The sequence below is a fragment of the Fringilla coelebs genome, assembly GCF_963513975.1.
Source record: "Fringilla coelebs genome assembly, chromosome: 1".
Lineage (NCBI taxonomy): Eukaryota > Metazoa > Chordata > Aves > Passeriformes > Fringillidae > Fringilla > Fringilla coelebs.
Window position 1 is genome coordinate 71,302,321 of NC_140028.1, and position 18,121 is coordinate 71,320,441.

Consider the following 18,121-nt stretch of genomic DNA (forward strand, 5'->3'; position numbering starts at 1 on the left):
AGAGAAAATGTTGTAGAAAGGGTTGTTTATGAAGTTTTAGCTGGCCTTTAATTTGGCAAAAGAAAAAGAACTACAACACTGACAAAATTAATCAGGCTTTAAGTCACTCTGTTAATATAAAGAAAAGGATTATACAAAGTTTAATATCATTTCTATAATGCTAAATCTGAAGATTTAAGTCTGTGAATTCTAATTAAGAAGCATTGTGTACAATGACTGCATTTAGAGGTAAACATGGATGAACTCACTGAATAATTGCTTCATAAATTTATTACATTGCAGAAGACACAAAAGGAAAAAAGAAGGTGCAAACACTAGTGCTACAGAAAGCTACCATACTGCAAAATGGAAAACAAAACTAACAAAGTTGTAAATTTATTAAAATATTGCATTTTTAAAACTGAAAATGCCACTTTGTTTGCAGTAGAGTGGAGTGTGATATTGCTTCTGCAATTCTTTTTCCACAATTGTCAAGGAAAGTAGTTTCTCCCAAAACACATTTTGCCCTTCCTTCAGTAAAGAGAAGTCATTTTGATGAAGCGTCTGGTGGGAAATTTAAGTAATATATTCTTCAATTGTCTCTTCCACTCCTTCAAACTGTTGTACCATTATGACAATTTTTCAATAGTTTGAAACATACACTGTTATGAATATTGTTTTTGCCATAGTAGTGAAAAAAAAGATTACATTAATATACCTGACCTTGACCCAGCTAATTTATTTGAGATTTTTACAGAACAGATTGATAAACATTTGCCACAGTAGTTTTTGAAATAGTCATTACAAATCTTTTCTCCTACCCAAAGACCTTACCTATTTCTTGGCCCTCAAAATATGTAATGAAAAATATTCCTTGCCCAAAGGCGGTTGTGGAAAGGAGACACTGCAACATCAGAGGAGAAAGAGTATGTGAATATCAAATAAAAACATGCTGTTAACAAGTTCCATGAAATAAAATATATTGTGATATTAAAATCAAGCACAAACTAAATAGACCTTTTTTTTCCTCCACATAGGATAATGGATGCTATTTCATTTTATGTTTTAATATTATGGACTCCCCCACAAACCTTAGTAGTATTTGTTCCACCTAACAGAGCTCCACTGACCTAATTATTAATGCTGGAAATTGTTATTTTATCTGACCAACTGACACCGAAAAAATGAGCTGAAAAAGAAATTTTAATAGTGTATGAATTATTCCACCAGCCTAATTTAGTGAGTTGTTTTGAAATAGTAAAGCCATAATGTGTGAAATATGGTTTTCTTTATATGATGGTGATACTTGATGTCACATTCAGGGATATAGTATTTTAGGACAGTACAAAGACCTAAAACAGGCTATGGAATACATAGAACAGGAAAGTATCTGAAAGAACCTACACCAAAGAAACACATACCTCAGATTATATGGTTGGACAAATTTCTGATTTATTCTGCAATTATACTAACAGAAAATCAATCACTAGTTTTTTTTCCAGACAAATAATGACTTTGAGGAGTGGCATGTCATCAGCTAATCTTGAAAATACACTAATGTTACAAATATTTTGAGGTCAAGACATTAAGAGAACTCATGAGTATGAGGAATGCAACTTCCTCATATTTTCTGTAGATTTACAAAATTGCCCTAGCACATTATTTTTCATTCCCTTCTACCTTCTAAATATTTTCTCAGTTGGAGATTTATTAGTGTGATTTATTTCCAATAATCACAAAAGCAAACAGAAACATGGGAAAAAATAAATACATTATGGTCTGAAGTTTTGAAACTATAGAAATTCTCAGCATAATTGGAGGAGAAAAACTAGAAAAGAACACATATTTACCATTATAATCTGGTTGGCGAAACTCAGCTGGTTCTGCAAGACCAACAAAACTATGTAGGGTAAAAAGCTGATCATATAGACAAGGCTGGCACACAGAGCTGCTGTATCGGCACTGCTGAAAAACGCTCCCAAAAAATAGCTTAGCATGATGACTGTAACTCCAAATTCCAGGAGAAAAAGGAAGATAAGGAAGCCATTGCTATAAGCAAAGATACCACTTGCTTTTAAAATGATGGCCAGAGCACAGCTGCTTACTGTGAGCACAATGACGTTCTCCAAAAACCAAGCAAAGAAATGAATGGCTGGATACACACCCATTGTCTTCATATACTGCAAGGCAACAGAGCAGAGAGTTCAAGCCAGGAAACAAACTTTCTTTTCCTTTTTCTTTTTTAAACAAAACAGTTTGTCACTGAGACACTACCAGCTTCCCAAAGGATGTCATCTTCCCCTTAAATTTCTTGTTTCTTTGCCCTTGTGCTGTGCTCTCTCTTGGATCAGACATTTTATTGAGCAGGGCAGTCTCTGAGATCATCACACATGAGCACAAGGAATCACCATGCTCAGCAAAACTCTCTTTTGCATAGGGTTTCAAAAACAGATGTCAGATTAATGGGCCTTCCAGCTAGGATTTTGCCTTTTTACACTCTAAAAAGTACTGAGAATATCCACAGCAATATATCTACAAATATTTTTTTTCTCAGCCTGTTGCTTTTCTGAAAGAGGCATACAGTTTGTAACCTTTTTGTACTACCAGACAAATAATAATTTAGCCAAGTATGAAGTACATCCCTCTTTTTCTAAAAGTATGCTTTTGGATACAAGCTAATAAAATTTTTGAAGCAGTTCTCATAAAATCATCAAAATTAATATTAAGTTGATTTAATATTTTGGAGCATTAAAAACTTTTCCTTACAGAAAGATTAGAGAAATTAGATAGTTCCATAATAATTCCCCAAATTAAAAATTTTACTCAAACAGTAATTGTGCTGATACAATGAAATCAGTGTAATTCTTTAAAAAGTGTATTTATCTCTAAAGAAAATATATCACAAGCACCCTGTCCTTCTAAATGCTTAGCACCCATGAACACTAGCTGTTGATAGAAGCAAATAATTGTCTCCTCTTTTTTTTTTTTTAATTCAATTTCCCTTTTATTTCTGGTAATTACACTGTTCATAACAAATTCTTAACTTATTTTAGGTAGTTTTATCATTAGACTACACAGAGCAAAATATGAAAAAGAATCCAAAATAAAAATCATTCTAATCACAAGCCCTTCCCAAATAACACTTTCCAGCTTCAATTTTTGCTTCTTGCTTTTCATCTCATGGACAATATTTGCATACTGATGCTCAAATAATGTTTTGAAACTGAGTTGGCAGCTAGAATTAGAGCCTACTGCCCAGAGGAAACAAGGGAAAACAAAGCCATCTGGATTATGAGTACTTAAAAGTACCTCACAACTTTTGTATTTCAGTGCACCTAAATTAGTAAATTTTGTTTTCAGAGGTTAGTCTGCCTCTTACCTCTTCAAGATGAATTTCTCTTTCATAAACCAGCTTGCGAACCATACCAGCAACTGAAACCATCCATGTTAACATCATCATAAGTGGGAAAAAAAACCCTATGTTGTTCAAGAACCTATGAAAAAAACAAATATGAAGAGTTTTCAGCCCACAAAGGTAAACTATTTTCTAGTAGAATGTTAATAGGTTAATACTGGAACTGTTCTCAAAATAAGATCTGAGATGAACAACAAGATTTATTCCTGATCTGGTTAGAATTACTTATTTTTTGTGTAACAAGCTAAATGTATGTACTGGTACAATATTATTATACTAATTTTATATATTATAGTATTTTAAACCATATAGCTGATATAATTACTCTTTAGGGCTCCATTCAAAGTCAAACACAATTCAGATTTGTGTCGATGGCAAAATAATATATTTGGATAATGAGGAATAACATAACCCAGTCAATTTTCACTCCACTTTAACAAATTTGTTACCACTGACTAATTTTAAAATCTAATAGTTGGGGTGTTTTGATGGTTTTATAGAGAGCAACCCTACACTTTTGCTTCATCAACTTCACCCTTCAATTTACAGTTTGTGTACAGGACAGCTAAGGATTTTAAGGGATTTCTTACAATAATTCAGCTAATTGCACACTATGTTGACACAGCCACTGTCCAGCCCACTACTCCACACTATGGCTGCAAACTTTTTGTAAGGGGTCATTTGACAGACAAAGGTGGTACAACATGTTATGTTAACCACAGCTGTTGGGCAATATTTGCTATGGATGTGCTGGTATTGGATGTACTTGTTCAAGACTGTGCAGAGATATACATTCACCCACTGACAAGTGGGAACCTAGTAGGATCCCAAGTTCTCTAGAACTAATTTAACAAGGATAATACATCTAATTAAAAAGCTGAAATTTTACTTACAGATCACTGGTATGGCAAGGGTAAGGCATGGCTTGCACCTGAATTGCTGTCTCTGAGGTGTCTGTGCCAGTCTGTGCTGAAATAATTGCCCTTTCAATCATATCTTGAAGAGGAATAAAGACATGGTTGTATTTAAATCCATCAGCTGGCAACTTGTGGGGATGGGATTTCCATGTTGGATTTTTAATCAAATCTGTTCTCATGCTGTAGAGAACGCTGGTTCTAATTGTATATGACATGTGTCTTGGAAGGAGATTGCTAGAATCTTGTTGCTTGTCCTCTGGTGTACTGAAGATGATACCTGACACAAGAAGAAAGGAAGCTTCATAACTAAGCTTATATAATTTATGCTATTTCTACAGCTAACTCGTGGCTAATTACCATGTGATATAGGATGCATTAATCTGTCAGGGCAGGCCTCCAGAATTTCTTGATTCCAAGCCCAAAAATGGCAGGTTTCAGAGACACATTTTTCACGTTCATGAATATGAAATGTAAAAGATGATTCACATTATAAACGGGTTCATAAAAGTCATTTTTGTCTGAGGTGATTTGTCTTTTTTTGAGCTGCATCCTTTTCTTTTTGCATCCACATTTATCCCCTTTTGGGGTACTGATATAAGTTCGACAGTAAAAGCAGCAGCCATAAAATATGTGCATCAAAGCATCAACAGCTTTCATAAGTAGATGACAAAGTAAACAGCACCAACCCACTAAAATTTATTCAGATATTAATCTTCAAGTCAATTGAAGACGTTCTAGTTTAGCACAGTAGAATTTGCATGCTTGTTTTCTCTAGCTCTCTGCAAAGGAAATGAACCCCCAACCAAACTGATGAAAGCTTAATATGGAGCTGTAAAGATAAAGCCAAATACATGAAACTGCTTGTGTTCTCTTTTTGCGTGATCCAGACTTTTTAGGACTTCCAGATAAATGCTAAATGTTGCCCTTTTCTTCCTTGGGAAAAGGGAGAGATCTTACCTACCATCTGGTTGTCTGAAAGATAATAAAATACAGAATACTTTACTGCAAACCTGATTTCTTTCAACTGGCCAATCTCATTTTTCCATTTAAACAAACAGTTGATTTTCTAAGACATTCCATGAAGTTATGAAGGTTCTGAAGACCACAAAAAAAAAAAAAAGGAAAATTCTATTCCAGTTTAACATCTTTCTATGGAAAGGAATGTATGCCTACATCAGAGCACATGACATTGACATGTTGGACACATTGTGCTCCTTAGAACGCCATCCTCTTGATCTCTATTAATGTGAGGAGAAAATAAGGCCAGAGTACTGAAAAATACTTGCACAAAGTCTCTTGACTTATATAAGCATATGACCCCTCCCTAGGTAAGTGGAAGAAAAATGAAACTATAATTTGATCACTCAGTTTTCTGAGGGCCAAGACTTATCTGTCCTTTTCTTTCCTTAAAGAGACAAACAGTTTGCCTTCTCCAAAGTACTCCTGAGCAATTTTCCTTGTCTCAAGGTATAGTCTGTTTGTTTCATATTGATGGAGGGTGGCAATTTCCCGGGTACTGGGCAGATCACAAAACAAGCATGAGATTCCAGACTGAACAGTTTCCTTCTTTACAAGTGCTTTTTCATATCTTCTGTTATACACTTACAGGCATAAGGGGGACAAAAAAAAAAAACCCAAAAAGATGGAGGGAAAATGTTATGGAACAGTTTTTATAGACTTAGGGGACTTCTCTTTTGGAAACACTATATGCAATCTACTGCATTTTCTGCAAGACAAGTGCGTATGTTAAGGGAAAATATTCTTGCCTTTTAAAATCTTTTGTTAAATTAATTGATTCTCAGCAATAAGCATATAATGCAGGAAAAAGAGAAAAAAGTATAATCCCAAGGAAGAAAATAAATTCCTTAAGAACTTATTTACTCTGAATAAACAAGCTAATTTCTCTGAGGGGTTGGTTTAAGAGTAAATCTTTACAAATCCTCTTTCTTTCCTCCTTTTGGAAAAGTCAAGACTATAAAAAATAAATTTTGAAAGGATGTAAACTAGATGACCTTGTCATCTTATTAAGTTTCCTCAGTATTCCACATTTTTTTATCTTTTTCTTCTTCAAATATTTATGACCATTCTTTTAAACATTTTGATAGAAGTAAGAGACTCCAAGGATTCATTTGTTTGGCCATTCCACAGTTAAAACAATATATTTAGTCTTTCCAGCTTACATTACAGCATTCAAATGTGCTTTATGTTGACTGTATTATATGTGATTTAATACATGCTTTCAAACTGTGTAACCTTTACCTACCTTATCAATAAACACAGACAACAAATACAAAGTCTGAAATTTTCTGTAAAAACACATTTTACATAAGGTACTTACTAGCCAAAAGATTATTTTCCTGCATGAGTTCATGAGCCTTCTCCTCCAGTTTCTGTATAGAGTCAAAAGGTTGGAAACGGTCCAGTAACACACAGGAAGAGATATTTACAACAAGCTGTGTCAACAGGTCAATCTGCTTACTTGCTGAGCTGTTCAGCATCTTGTTCGTCATACTTTCTAAGATGAAGAAACAAATTGGACTCGCTTAGTTTTAATGATCACAACAGAAAGGTGTGTTGTCACTTGCACATCCTATAAGAGTAAATCCTCATTGTATTAAAAAAAAAAAAAAAAAAAAAGAAGTTTAAAAGACATAGAAATTTTAGTGTGAACTTGTGGAAGTGCAGTTCATGTTTCAGCGGCTTTTACAAGCCCTCAGCTACTCTTTCCTTCAATTTCAGAGGAATAAAAATGTAACAAATTCTAGCAAAGTTCTAGAAAGAGCCCACACCCTTGAACTTCTCTTTTGTTTCCATAACTACTCCCACAAATACAAGGGAATTAGTGTGTTTCAGATATCGTAATAGATATTAATCTCTCATTTAGCGACATATTATCCGGTCCTTTTCTCCTTGATTCTGTGACTATTTCAAGAACCATGTTAAACAGAGCACAAGCATTTTGGCAGAAGTCCTACATTTAAAAGAACCTGAAAAAAGCCTAATAATCCCTTCATTTTTACTTTATGTATGAATCCAGGAGGAATATATACCTCAGTCAAAACCTGGTTTCTAATAAAACTCAACCTTTGTAGGAATTCATATCTTCATCCATTGGTAGAGAATGTAGGGATAATGCTATATCCTTATGCTTGTGAGTATAATCAGAAGGATAGCATGAGCTAGAAACATGCTATCTAGATTTTCTAAAACATCTGAATTTCTCAGGTAATAAACAAGGCTATAAAACATTCAACACAATTTTCCATCTTAAATCTTTCAACACTCACTTGAAGATATAATCTTTAAAAAAGGATAGGTGATGACCTCCTATGATAAGAGTGGTGACAGACAAATCCTGGATCATAGACATTACTCAGCATGAGCACAGGAAATATTACAATAGGAAGGCAGATAAGTGGAAAATGTATGAAGCAGTCTGAAGAAGAAGCATGATTAACAGTGAGAAGGGTAAAGTGCACAAGGAGGAAAAGCAGAGGAACTGACAGTCTAGAATTCAAAAGATAGGCAAACAATGACAAGGTGAATTCATAGGTTGACAGAAACCATAACAGAATAGAGATAATAAATGTCTTATTTATGGCTATCCTTGAGGAGGACAATAAAGGAAACACACATGCTGCTCCTTTTTTTTTTTTTTTTTTACAGCATCAGAGAGAAGAGATTATTCCTAACACTAAGCTCGAATGTCAGGGCTTTCACGTACATTTTTATGCATGCGTATTTATGTGTAATTCTACATAACCCTATATGCATTATTTTGTATGAAGACAGGCTGAGAGGGTTGGGGTTGATCAACCTGGAGGAGAGAAAGCTCCAGGCAGACCTTATAGCACCTTCCAGATCTTATTGTGGCCTGAAGGGGGCCTACAAAAAAGCTGGGGACAGACTTTTTACTAGGGCATATACTAGTAGGACAAGAGAGAATGGCTTTGAACTGTAAGAGAGTAGATTTAGATTGGAACAGAGAAGCTGTAAATGCCCCAACCCTGTAAGTGTTCAAGGCAAGGCTGGATAGGGCTCTGGGCAACCTGGTATAGCAGAAGGTGGCCCCATGGCAGAGGGGTTGGAACTATGTCATCCTTAAGGTCCTCTCCTACAGAAAGCATTCCATCATTGAGTGGTATCTCCACAAACAAGACCTTAATTTTAATCAATAATTAGCTAAGAAAAGCTTCTCTCGTGACTTAAATTGTTGAATATTTTAGTACAACAAATAACATCTATATTGCTGTTGGCTTGGAGGGTGGTATACACAAATATATCAGGAAAAAAAATATTGTCTTAATGTGCTTAATTGTCTTAATGAACTTCTGCACTCCATCATAGAAATACCACATACATAAAAAATGCAATCTACATTAATATTTTAAAATCAAGATCTATAGAGCTGAAGACCTAGTTTTTTTCCATTAATAAATGTAGCAATTATGGATTAAAAATTTGGTAAATCTGTGGCCACTATTATCTTCATATTTTATTAAAAAAAAAAAAAATCAAGTCAGTCCTTATCTTCCACTCAGCTTGTTTAACCTCTCATTAAGTAACTGGAAGAAAATACAAATGGTTTCTGTAAAACCATTGGGCAGAAGTGCTGTTTAAGTAAAAATAAAACATTTCTGGAAGAATAAATAAGATTAAATCATAAATAAATAAATTTAGGTCAGAAATTAGAAGAAAGTTTCTAGGTATCAGAGGATTGGATGGGGGCACAATTTTCAGTGATGGCACTATAGCTATTTGTTCCTTGCCTTATAAATACACACAAAACTATATCATCACAATGAGGGCAGCAGAGGGGTAGTACAAAGGAAAGCTGCTTGATTTGGGCTTGTTTTTTATTGCCCTGGCTGTTATACACAGTGTCACATGTAGCCCTCTGTGAGGAGAGCCCTTGATAGTGAAAAAAAAAATCATATCTGGAAGAAATCACAGAAGAAGGACAAGAGAGAGACTCAGCAAGCAAGAATTTATAAGAGGAGCTGGCAGCACAAATGCCTCCCAGTGCCTCCTGAAGATTTGTAAGGACTGTGCCCAGCAAGAAGCTCAAAGTGCTAGTGGGACAGGGTTTATATAAGATCAGTAGAAAATTATTCCAAGTTTCTGGGCTGCAAAGCAAGCATAGAGGAAAACAATTGCTTTGCCCACACTCAGCTAGCTTAGAAAGTAAAGGGATTAAAAAGAAAACCACAAGGTTTTTAGCCCTCAGCCTAAATATTTACCTTGCTCCACCTGAGTAAATATGACACAGTACTCCTGCTAAACAGTTCCAGAAATTGATAACCTTGTGAGGTTGTGCAGCACAATGATTTTATAGAGACATTGGAAGAGGGCTACATCTATCCACTCTGTCCATGACACTTTACAGCAGGAGTACTACAGAAAAAGCCATCACTAAGTCTGTTAACATTTTTTATATCATTGTAGAGAAATAAAAAATGATACTAAGACAAGCACCTTGTATTTGAGGATAATTAAAGTCATCTGTATGAGAGTGTACATGTGATAAAAGAAGAGATTTGCTTTATTTAGAAGACATAATCACAGAGATCAGGAGATCAGGAGATTTTTAATTTTCATCCAAAGCTGGAGCTTTGGATGAAAATTAAAAAGATTGTGAGTGGTAAAACCATTAACATGGATATATTCAAGGCTTTAATTGGATGCAAGCAAGGTAATTACAGGACTGAAGAGCTGATGCAATATAAGATTAATGAAATTTTTAAAAAACAAACATAAGAACAGGTTTACAGTTAAGTTACACATGATTATGGTCCAATAAAATGAACAAAAAGTACACAAGCTAAGATAAAAACAAGAGTGCTTATCATTTTTCAAGAAGTAAAACAACCAAGTGAATCTACACAAAGAGGCATAATAAATGCAGAGGAGTGCTCTGGTGCTTTGGAGAGATCAGTTTCACAGAGGCATAAATGCTCTTGTGATCTACAGCCCCTATTGATTTTCAGTTTTTACATGATGCTAATTTTACCAACTGTATTCCCTTAAAATAAGGAAATCCTAGTTTCAGAAGCCACTCAAACCCTACTTTGTCCTGACCATCCAAACTATTAATTGTTTATTACATATTATTAAATGTCCTTAGTTCTGTTAAAAAGCTGTAGCTTGAGAAACACAGGTACAGATTTCTTTGATGTTGCCTGTGTCAGTGAAGATGGATCTGATAGCTCCAGAGATCATATCTATTTAATGGAATATTGGTCCATAACCTGTCATGTAGTTCTCATTGTTTGGTCTACACAAACAAAATCCAGCTATTACTCAACTAACAGACTGAGATAGCTATGTTTCCAGCACTCCTTGAAGTTTAAGAGATTTGCTCTTTCCTCCATCCTATCTTTCCAACATTGTGATTCTGTGGGCTTGGTTTTTAGCTGTATTATGATCCATCTTCACCTCGAGTGGTGAGCTGTGCCCAACCCAGACTAGCCAGCCGTTCACTGGTCAAGAAAATCATCTGAAGAGAAAGAAGATTTGAATTTGAGTCCCCTTCCTACAGAAGACACAGAGCCCAAATTCTTTCCAGTTTGAATTCCAGACGCCATTTGCCATTTTTCTTACTGAAAGAGTGCACAAGAAGTCCGAGTCTTCAAAGAAAGCCTTCAATCCAAGGCAAATTTCTACTAAATCTCACAACCTGTCTGCACCAGCTCAGGGCAGTAGTACAAGTTAGGACTGAAAGCACACTTCATTTACAAGCTCTCAGGAGCCTCCATGGATTTTGACCATCTCCTGCCTAGAGGCAGATTCTGAGAACCAATAAAAGTGTATTTCAGGTACACTTATTTATTTTAGCTGTGGTCTTAATTCTTTGACTGTTAAGCAGACTTAATGACTTACATTTCTATAAAATCACTTTTTTCAAAGCAATGAGGGTCACAAAGTTCCTCTGCGGGCGTACCTGAGAGGTCATCCCTGCCCTCCTCCAGAAGGCAACTGGAACAGATTTCTGTTTGGCTCATAATGATCCTATCAGGCACTGACCTGAAACCACAAAGATCTGTCCTTTCTACCACAATCCTCCTCTGGGAAGTACTCTGCTCCCTTTTTCCATGATGTCACACTGTCTGTTATTGCATTTTATCCCATTTTTGTCTCTTTCTGATTCTGAAAATCATGAACTTTTCTTAAATGACATTGGAATCTGCTTTGGTATAGAGTTTTCCTTGTGGAAAATGCTGGCGAGCATTTTAATGATCATTTTAATGATCGTGCACCTACCTTACTAAAAGCTGGACATACTGAATTTTTTTTTCAGTTATCAAATTCTTGTAAAATCATTAAGTAACATAAATTTACAGCAGAACCCTTTCTTTTCTCCTACTTAAATCCTTGAATATCCCCAAGTAGTCAAAATAATAATTCCCTTTTCTCCTCCATTAAGAACCGTTCCCCTTGGGCTATCTATCTAACTCTGGAGGCTCTCTGACTGCCAGGGGTCACTTCCAGTGCAGAAAGGGAGCAGCCCGGGATGGCTGTGCCCAGGGGGAGGCTGCCAGGCAGACCAATGAACCAGGGCCACTCCTTGCCCACCAGAGCTGCACAAAGCTGGGTCTGGCCCTGGTCCTGCTCCAGGCTGCAATTCCCACCATTTCACACCTGGCTGTGGATCTGGGCCCACACTGATTCCCACAGGGTGGTGTTCTGCCCTCAGCATCATCCCCATGGCCCCACTGGGCTATGCCAGGGTTGGGACTGACCCAGGTTGCTTCCTACCAACAGTGCAGCTCCCTGGTTATAACCTCTCTCAGGCTTTTCTGAGGCTCAAGGACACCCCACACAACTGGTTCTGAATGAATAGAAAACAAATACAGAGAGTTTTTTTATCAACACACTGTATGCAATCTCATTTTCTATTTACTTCCTTCAAAATTTACTACAAAAATATACTTCTACCTAATAGAACTGTGGCTACTGTAGCCTTTTAAGTATGGATGATATGTTTGAGACTCTCCCATGACACTTTTCCACTTCTGACTAGTTACCAATATTGCTTCAATATTTGAAATTCAAATTATCCAGTCACTCAAAAGAAAACAGACAATTACATTTGAGACTGACTCAAGAGGGTAAAGTGTCTTATTGCTTTACTCAAGTATCACTGATGTAAGTAAAATATTCAATTTCAACTATATGTAGTTCTAAGATGAAGTCTAACAAGGCTAACCATCACATGTACTTTCAGATACATACCATATGCTTGCATTTTTTTGAGGAGTTTTTCCATGTTGATATCCAAATTACTTTCTATGAAATGTTTTACAAAATTGTTTTGTAGTGCTTCCTGAAATGAAAAGCGATAGATGTTACCTCAGGCTTATTTTCTCTAAGAAAATACAAAATATACATATACACTAATGTTCAATTCCATTACCAAGAACTTCCTGCATGACACTGCAGAAGTCATTTGGCTTGTCTATGTCTTTCCCTCTTAACAGGTTAACATCACACATTTCAAATAAATGGCAGGGGGGCAGGAAAGAGATTTAGGAGGGGTGACAGAGGAAGGCGCAAATATGTACAATGGAAAAACCCCAGTAGGAAAAATGCTTTTCTTTTATAATCCCTATTTCCCTCACCAGTTTTTTTCATCAGTTTCACATCTTCCTGGCAAACATAAGCAATGAACAAACAAGTACCAACACCATTTTATTTCCCCTGTTGTCCAGTGCTACTGGAGCAATACGGGAGATAGCGAGGCAACACTGCTTTTAAGTATTCTCATGTCAGAAGTTTCTCAGCATCAGTCTCTATGTTCATAACCTTAAGCTAATTTGCCTCTTTTTCAGCTCTTTTTAAATCTGACAAATATATGGACAGTTTTGCACATACAGAAATACTGTCTAGATCAAACAGCAAAGAATTGGAAAACTGAAGGATCTCCCAGAGTTCACCAACCTGCAGTCGTGAGACTGTGAGGACGTTTCCACTGGTTTTGAAAACCTCAGACATCCTAAGCCATGTCTCAGAATAACTCTTCAAGTTTTCCACAAAACGAAAAGTGAAATTAGCCTGGGAAAAAAAATACACGGGAACAAATGAAGTGAAACGTGCACACAGCCAATTTTAAGAAACAGAAAAAACTGGCATGCTTTAGATCTTGTGCAACTCCATTCCATTCCATTTTGATAGTTGACAGCAAAAACATCCATGTTTTCTTTTTTTTTCTTGCTTAAGAAATTAAACATATTTTTTTCTTTACCAAGTATATCAAAGTTTTTCTGTGCTCTGTATGTTTCCCACCTGAAGCATCAACAAATACTTCTTTATTTTATAGTGTCTCTTTCATAGAGAGCATCATGGGGGGGCTTGAGAAAGACAGAAAAATGAATACAGCTGGGACATATTCAAAAGAAAGCCTCCCAGTTGTGGGTCTTTTATTCAAACTAGTTTGACTGAGTACATAATAAAACTGAAATTTGGAAGCACAGTTTGGACAATAAATATAACTGATCAATCTCTTTCAAAATATTCTCACACGGAAAGACTTGAGTAAAGCAAAATATTTTCTGTCCCAGTCAAACACAGGTTACAATTTCTCTCTTAGTAAACAACCAGCAATTTTTTTCCAGCCTGTTTTAAACAGATAAGTATACTCAAGACTAGAAAATATTGCAGTATCTTTTTCTTTAAATTGGTGTTATCAGTCACAGAAGTGCATTTAAGAACAATCCAGCATAGTTGTTATGATAAAAATTGTGACATTTTCCAGCAAAGAGTGTCTGCAGTGAGTTGTAAACTCCAATTTGGGACCACGCTCATTGCAATAATTCCTGTTGAAAGTATACATTTTTTACCATAGTACCTTAAGTGCCTTTTTCAAAATCTCACTCTTAGCACAACATGAGAAAGAGCCACCAGAAATTGTTTTCTTCCTCTTTGTAAGACAGAACACCCTAAAGAGACCTTGCACGTAATTTTGTTTGCTTGAAAACCATTATGCATTTCACTTCTATCAGAATCCCTACTCCACTTTAAAGAGTGATCATTCATAAGGATTCAAGAAAAAGTGATCCTAAACGTTAAACTAAATCCTGCTGTCAAGTAGACTAAACAAGTTCTTCTGATCAGAAGTAACACAGAAACCTCGTGGACTGAAAGCCCCAGACCAGGCATGATGGTGACAAGATCAAGGAGAGCAGGAAGGCTGTGAGAGTGGCAAACAGGCAGTCTGGGAGATTGCTTTCTTCCCAGGACAGAGCAACTACAGTTCTCACCAGAACACAAGGAGATGAAACTTTCAGGCACCACTAGAAATTATTATACCAAGGGGCTTGTAAGATCGGGGCTCAGTAGAGCTTAGTGCTTCTTAACTTGATTCTGAACAGCACAAAGGAATAATAATAGTAATAATAATAATAGTAATAATAATAATAGTAATAATAATAATAGTAATAATAATAATAAAGAGGAGGAAGAGGAGGAAGAACAAGAACGAGAGGAACAAGAACGAGAGGAACAAGAGGAACAAGAACAGTAGTAGTAACAGTAGTAGTAACAGTAGTAGTAACAGTAGTAGTAATATAGGAGTTTACTTAAAAGTAGCTGTGCTTTTTCATTCATTCATTGATGACCATAGGCATTTGGAATGTTTGGAAGTTCTTGTGCCAGAAGCCTTCCCCACACAGAACACTTTGGAGAATCTGTCTCTTATCGAAGCAGCAGTAAAAAATAAAGTCCTACAACTTAATGAAGTGAACGATAAGCAGTTTCCAGGAAAAGATAATGTCCAGCCAAGAATTTCAAAAGTACTCGAGGATTAAATAGCTGAACTACTCACTGTAGTGTAACCTCCTGATTAAAACTCCCTCTTTATGAGGGAAGTGGAAAATAACAAATGCAAAGTTAGTTATAAAGAGGCTACTAATGCAGACTACTAATTCTGAAATCTAAGTTTTAATTTTTTATACTAAAAATAAATTACAATAAAGAGTAGTAGTAAATAGAGAATAGATATAACCACAGCTGGGAGATAAAAACAGAGTATTAAAATAGAAGATGCCACAGTCTGAAGCAGAAGAGTAAGCAAGTTGGGAAGAAGTGGTTGATGTAGAACTCACCACAGGCACAATAAATACTAGAAACTCATATAATCCAAAAAAGCAAGTAGACAAGTTATAGAGCAAAGTCCTGGCAAGACTGACCCCAACATTTTTGGAAATAGCAGAAAATTATTCAAAAATGATTGTCGAATATAAGATCAACTCTGAAAACCTTATGAAATAGGAAATAGTTCCATAAGATCAAATCATCAGTGACAAAAAAAAACTTAGTTATGAAAGCAAAGATCAAAGACATCACATGAGGCCTTTGAACTCCTGGATGCCAGTTGGCACTGAACTGTTTTACCCTCAGTCATCACCACAGCCTGTTTCTGTGGCTATCACCACCATCACTCCACGCAGTAGAATTGCTGCCTTCTCTGAAACTCAAACTCAGCAGCCTCACAATTTATCAAGGGATGGTCAATTACATGCTCTCAAATTTAATACTCCATGTGGAAAACTTAGAGGAAATGTCAGAGTTTGCAAACATCAGTATTCTTTGAAGCTGTAATCTGATACTTTTTTCTTCTACATAGATGACATGTGGCCACACAGTCTAAAGGAAGCCAGAACTGTTCCAATTTCAGTAGGAGATCAGGCTTTTAAGGGCTACAGGTTTGGGGTTTAGGAACAACATTGGAGCATTTGAGACGCTGGGGACAGTATTGTGAATTTAAACTTTGTTCGTGTTCAAGCAGTAGCTGAGAGATTTCTGGAATAAAACCAAGAAAATTTCCTACTACTTTCATATTTACACATAAACACACACCCATTCATAACTGCTTGTTAGATTTACAGGACTGGGAAGGGGGACGAGAGTATTTACAGAGATTTCTGAATAAGTTGATGGAACTTTTGCAAGCCTAAGAATATATAAGTAAAATAAGAGTTTCTACCAGAATCTTGGTAAAGTTCCAGAGCACTAAATTCCACCCACAAAAAAGCAACCCATCAACCAACAAACCCTAAAAACTAACCCTCAAACCAGCTTCTTTCTGAACTGTATTACTCAGTCCAGATTTTACTAAAAGGTCTGTGGGGGAATATATTGTATGTGAAGATATTCCTTTTCCCTACAGATGTTTTTAAGAATGGAGGTTTAGAATATTCATTGGCAAAATAACATGGAAATATTTTAAGTTTTATCGTCTAAATGGCATTGTTACATAGAATATAAGTTAAAAATATATGTAATATTTATAATTTTTTACAACTCATTTTTTATAGAATTTCCAACTAGGAAAATCAAGAACAGCTTTATTTTTAACTGACTAGAAATTTTAAATTAATTATTCTGTACTCCAGAGTGATAACTGATGTTCCCCAAATTAAGTTATTTAACTGAAAAACATGAAATCACTCTATCCTTTTTTCCAATTCAGAACAGAAACTATAAAGTTACATAGTATCTGCTATCTACAGTGGGGGTTTGGACTTAGTTTTTTGCTATATTTTTAAAACACAATTCATAATACCACAAAGTTTTCAATTTACAGAGAATATAGTTACCATCACATTTAAAGTTAATATGGTCTTTTTGTGTACAACTTACAAGCAGCAATTTCTTTTTTCCAAATTTCCATTCTTACAATAACTAATATTGCAGGTTAAAAGTCGCATATTTAGAAGATAAATGCAAAAGTTGCAGAGAAATCTAAAACAACTCATAAAACCTTCTCTGACAGAAGTGCCTCTAAGCTAGGCATGAAGAAACATGTCATTGTCAATAGTCCCACTCAAGAAAGAGCACCAACCATAGCAGAACTGCAGAGATAGTACAACTCTTGAATACCATCATCAGCATCCACACATACAGCATCTCAGTTAGGACTGGTCACTCAACTACTGTGTTATAAACAATCAATGAGGATGAACTACTGACTACTTAAGTTTTGTTCTTTTTAATTCAGCTCAGTGACTCCCTAAGAACAGGCTTTTTTTTCCCTGGGGCCATCCCTTCCCACAGGTCTTTATGCAGCCCCATTACAGTTCCCATGATAAGAAAATGCTAAAGGCAAAAGCTTCCCTAGAATATGTGCACCCCCCACCTCAATTCAGCATAACTCACATCACACTTCTGCTAAGGTGTCCTTTTTAATCTTTCTATACATGCTTTAAAGGACTTTGAGCAAAAGTCTGCTTTTCACACTGAGTTTGAACCACTGTAACAAGTAGGATAAAAGTTAAGAGAAGCATTAAGTTTAAAGTGGGAAACAGGTGAGGGCTCAGGGGGCAGGTTGGATCTATTTTTCTGAAAGGCAATTATCCATTTGCTTCTGCCTACCCTGAAAGAAGTGGACCTTTAAAATGAATTGCAAAGACAAAATCAATACACAGAAATAGTAGCATTTTTTGATACTCACCTTCTCCATCACCAGGTCAATCATGCTGATGTTTGAATTGTACAGTATCTTCCCATGTAATAAAGGTTTCAGGAAAGTCCATAGCAAAGCCCCATTAGGAGCCTGCAAAATCTCTTGATAAAGCTTCAAGCAAAAAGGAGCTGCAAAAACAAAGCCAGATTCACATTTAAGATGGACAACACAGGTGAGACTGAAATTTTTTTATTCAAATAAAAGCTTGAGTCTTATTTTAGAATCTACCACAGCACCATGCCAAAAATTGTTACCAGTGTTTTGGTAACAACACCGTGCAACTGCTACTAAGCAATCATTAGAGGTTCCTATAGAAATTGTTTAAACACAGTCTATGATAATGGTGAGGAT

The 18,121-nt window shown here is 35.9% G+C and overlaps 1 protein-coding gene across 1 annotated transcript in view; it reads right to left on the reverse strand.

The window, feature by feature from the left end:
- Positions 1-18,121, reverse strand: part of ABCA13 (ATP binding cassette subfamily A member 13) — a gene marked incomplete at its 5' end in the record, with an annotated part of 141,735 nt that overhangs the window by 103,814 nt on the left and 19,800 nt on the right. Inside the window, 8 exons of the mRNA XM_084205829.1 lie at positions 814-883; positions 1,830-2,159; positions 3,359-3,473; positions 4,288-4,588; positions 6,650-6,826; positions 12,544-12,634; positions 13,249-13,362; positions 17,759-17,898. Coding sequence (XP_084061955.1) covers positions 814-883; positions 1,830-2,159; positions 3,359-3,473; positions 4,288-4,588; positions 6,650-6,826; positions 12,544-12,634; positions 13,249-13,362; positions 17,759-17,898 — 1,338 coding nt within the window. The remainder of the gene's footprint in view (positions 1-813; positions 884-1,829; positions 2,160-3,358; positions 3,474-4,287; positions 4,589-6,649; positions 6,827-12,543; positions 12,635-13,248; positions 13,363-17,758; positions 17,899-18,121) is intronic.